This window comes from Hylaeus volcanicus, unplaced genomic scaffold (assembly GCF_026283585.1).
Source record: "Hylaeus volcanicus isolate JK05 unplaced genomic scaffold, UHH_iyHylVolc1.0_haploid 12167, whole genome shotgun sequence".
Lineage (NCBI taxonomy): Eukaryota > Metazoa > Arthropoda > Insecta > Hymenoptera > Colletidae > Hylaeus > Hylaeus volcanicus.
Genome location: NW_026533125.1, coordinates 1171 through 5260, shown reverse-complemented (window position 1 = coordinate 5260; position 4090 = coordinate 1171). Strand labels below are relative to the sequence as shown.

The 4090-nt window shown below is 35.9% G+C and overlaps 1 protein-coding gene across 1 annotated transcript; it reads right to left on the bottom strand.

Moving 5' to 3' along the window:
- Positions 1 to 768: 768 nt before the first annotated feature.
- LOC128882740 (semaphorin-1A-like) lies at positions 769 to 3780 on the bottom strand (the record flags this gene model as incomplete). Its single annotated transcript, XM_054134467.1, has 3 exons — positions 769 to 1346; positions 2158 to 2246; positions 3666 to 3780. Coding segments are annotated over 3 exons (630 nt in total), but the record flags the coding sequence as incomplete, so codon positions are not given.
- Positions 3781 to 4090: the final 310 nt, after the last annotated feature.

Genomic DNA, 4090 nt, shown 5'->3' with positions numbered 1-4090 from the left:
GTCAAATTGTGTACTCGTCTTGAGATGCTCTATCCGGATGTGTATAAGAAACTAAATCATTTTATTTACAAAACCAGAGTTGACCTTCATATCTCCTTTACGTTTCCACCGATAAAAAGGTTATTAGCACCGCGTTACGTGCCCCTCGAAATCAAACAACTCTTGTTCGACACTTTTTTTTCTATCGCTAAAAAATAAGCCAATTATTCAGGTGGCCTGTTTTAAATGCCTCACCCTGTATATATTTGGGAACTCAATGTTATTGCGAAAAAGTATTTTAATCATAGTTGCCTTTCTGCAGCAAACCCAGTTGCGTCAGAGAATAATTAACTACCCCTATAATGGCATCCCAGTAGCACCATACAAATTCTACATTCTAGGTAAGGTTAAGGTCATGGTCATGTAACCTCAGATCTGGTCCAAATTTTTTTTGTTGATTCTAGACCGTAAAAAAGTTTTGCCGTGTCCGAGGGTTTATGTGAATGGACCTCAGGGGGACCCAACAAAATTTTTAAAGTCAAAAAACGAACATTTTAATTTTGGCAATATTATTATCAATGTCCACTGAAATCGATGCGAGAAATTCAGTAAAAATATTTAACAAATTCTAGGGAAATTCTCAAGTTATTTTCAGAAAACCGCTTTTGGTACTAACAACGTTTGCAAGCAAAAACATTAATCGAACCTGATGAATACTATTTAAAAATAGTTTTTAAAAGTAATAATTTTAAAAAATTTTAAACTACTTAAACTCGTTTAACAATTCTAGAGAAATTTAAGATTCTAGTCATTGTGAGCATATTGCAGCTGTTCACAGTGGCCGATGAATACTGCAGGCCTTTTTACAACAATCAGTTTGCATCTAAAATTGGTTGGCTAGCCATGTATTTGGCAAACCCATCGCTATAAAAATTTCACATTCAAGTCATTGTAAGGGATTCGGTAAACATACGAGGTGTGCGATGAATATTGCAGACCACGGGTAACAATACGGTTTGTTTGTAAAATTGGCTAGCCGATCCTAGCCATATATTTGATCGGTGCCCGTACATACGAGCAGAGCGGCGCAAAGTAGTACACCGGTAGCCCAACCCCTCTGTCCGGCACATAAGGACTAGAGTGCACTCGACGAGGGTCTCGACAAACGTCATAGCTCCTGAACTTACGAGCACACGTGTACGTGTGTACATGCAAGCATACTCACGTATTTCATTGAAATAGAAAGGGTATTCGCCGGGTACAGAACAGTTGAGCCTTGCTTTCAGGAAGCTCGTCCATCTGTCGCTGAACGCATGAGGTCCGCCCTTGTCGTGCTGGCACACTCTACCGACCCGCGAGTACACCGCCTGAAACGCAAATGCGAGCTGCGAACAATTGGCTCCTTCGATTCTTTTCTTCGACGTCGCGTCTTATTCGAATTTCCACTGCAATTGTACTTCGCTGTGTTATATTATATAAACTCGAAAAGAACAAGAGAAAGTCTTGAGAGCGTGATGTCGTTTCAATATGTAGCTATCAGAGCTGTAAATTCTTAATTACAATTACAAAACTGCGATTACTTGACCAAGTAATTGAATAATTGCCATTACAATTACACTGTCGCATGTAATGGTATTTCCAATTACTCAATTACTACCAGTAATCTCATGCATTACTTAATAATTACTTATAACGGCCCAGAAAGTAATTAAAAGGCGTCTCAAATTTAAAGTAGTAAAAAATACCTAAAAGTAATTAAAAAGTAATTATAACTACTTTTTTAATTACTTTCAAGTAATTGCAGTAACATGGACAGCAATTGTTAAAAGTAATGATCGGTGGGAAAAGTAGTCCAAAGTAATTAAAGGTAATTAGAAGTCAGTAATCATTACTTTTAACAATTAAATGATGGCTTTAGAAAATGTAAATTCTTCAGTTCTTGAGCACTACTGCAATACTTTATTTAGATATTAGTATTTCTGATATTTTATTAATACTGACTGACTAATGTTGTCTTATTAAATTTTTATATAGCCTTATTCGTATTTTACTTTTATTTATAAGCTGCAGCAAACGAAACAACAGCATCATAAATATATGCATGAGTTGGCAGTAAACGTGTTAAGAAACGATCGAATTTCGCTAGATAACGACTAATACGTAAGAAATAAACGTTACCTTGCCGCAGTTCATGTACTCCACGGCCGTTTCTCGGTAAAAGAAGAAAACGTAATCCTCGTAGGCGAACGAGCTGACGAAATTCGGTCCTGTAAACAGAAGAACCAATCCTGTTACGTAGACATAAACCTTTGTCAAAATAATTACATAACAAAATCCTACTTCAGCAAAAGAATAATTTACTATTTGTTGATTTATTCACCTTGCATTTTTTTGCACAAGCTTGAATGAGAATTTGTTGCTTATTCGTTTACAGTGTAGTTGAATTACATTTCACGAATCGACAGCAAAAATTATATTTCTCTTAAGTGACTGGTGTTGTTCAACATCATATTTAATAGAATTATATTAATGGAATGCATATTATAATAATATTATGTTAGAATTAAATTTAATAAGAAAGCTTGTAGAATTTAAAAGAAGACAACATTTTTGTATTTTACAAAAATAAGAAAATTATACATGTGCTTGAATGAATAATGAAAGTAAATAATAATTTTAATTTAACTGCAAATGTATATCGAAGCATATGCAGGGTTTTGTAGAAGAGGCTTTAAAATTTTGTTTTTTAATAACGAAGTATGTTTGTTAAAATAATAATCCTGGACACTTAAACAATATCTATCCTTCACGTCTAATTGTAATCATGAGTAATCCATTTAAATTACAAAAATTAAATATATTCCATACAATTCCTGTTTTATTGAAAATCTTTACTTCTACTTGAAGTATATCTAATCCATTTGCATCATTAACAGATATACAGGGTATCCCAGCCTAAGTGATACGGAGCTCTAATTCCAAAACTATCAACCAAATGCAAAATTTCAAATACGGAAATTGCATGGTAAAATGGGGCTCATGTTTCAGCGAGAAAGAATTTTTGTTAACTTTGTTATTTAACAAGATACGATGGTCAAGTTTCGTTTTTCAATCAATTTGCTAATCAATTATTAAATATATTAATCACAAAAAGTGTCCAAAATTTGTTCCACCTTCCCACAAATTTGACCCATTTATTTCAAACGTCTTTATAAAGTCAGTCAATTAACTACCAAGTAATCAATTTTATTTGCATTTTTTAGGAGAGTTATTGTAATAGAGAATTAATTTGATTGACAAATCACTTAGCTTCTCCTCCCTTGTTTGTTTCTATTTTGACATTTACTTCTCTAAAAACATTTTGCTGGTGTTTATATCTATTGTATTACCAAAGCAAGTTGGTTATTGTGCAAAATTGGCAAAATTGGCTTGTCTCTTTATACGGATAAAAGCCAACATACCTAGTGTTAAATATAATAAAAGAAATTGTTGGCAGCAAAAATGAATTTTCCACTTTTCAATGTAATGCAAATAGGTTACAAATTATAATTCCCAAAGAGTAATGTAAAAGTAAAAACCATTAATCGTAAAATCCGGAATAATCGCGGACCACTACGCGAGTAGCATAGGCGCGGCGCCTCGCTAGCGTACGAATATTTTAATGTAATTAGCGTGACTTCCATTACCGTTTAGCTGGTTGAGATCCGAGCGCTCTGTACGTATCTTCTCCCTGTGAATCAGTGGCTCGCCGCCAGAGAAGTCGGCCACTGTCGCCGCGTACAGCTGTCCTTCTGAAACATGCACAAACGCCCCGTGTCAGTCTGGTGCGCGTCTCTCTAACGTTTGCCTGTTAAACGAGTCGGCTAGGCGGCAGCCAACGACGGTAAAGACACCTTCGAGTTAATTTCCACGTCCTGTCGTGTCACACGGAAACGGTTCGCGGAATGCACTTTACTAGGAGCTTCCGTCGCGCAGCGTATGCCTGCGGGTAATCATCGTACATTGTTGTACCTCTGCGCGCGAGGAAGGCTTCCCTGGGAGCTGTAGTCCTCGCAGAGGAATCGTATCTCGCATTTAGACCCGACAATTAAAGAGCATTAAATTTCGCCTG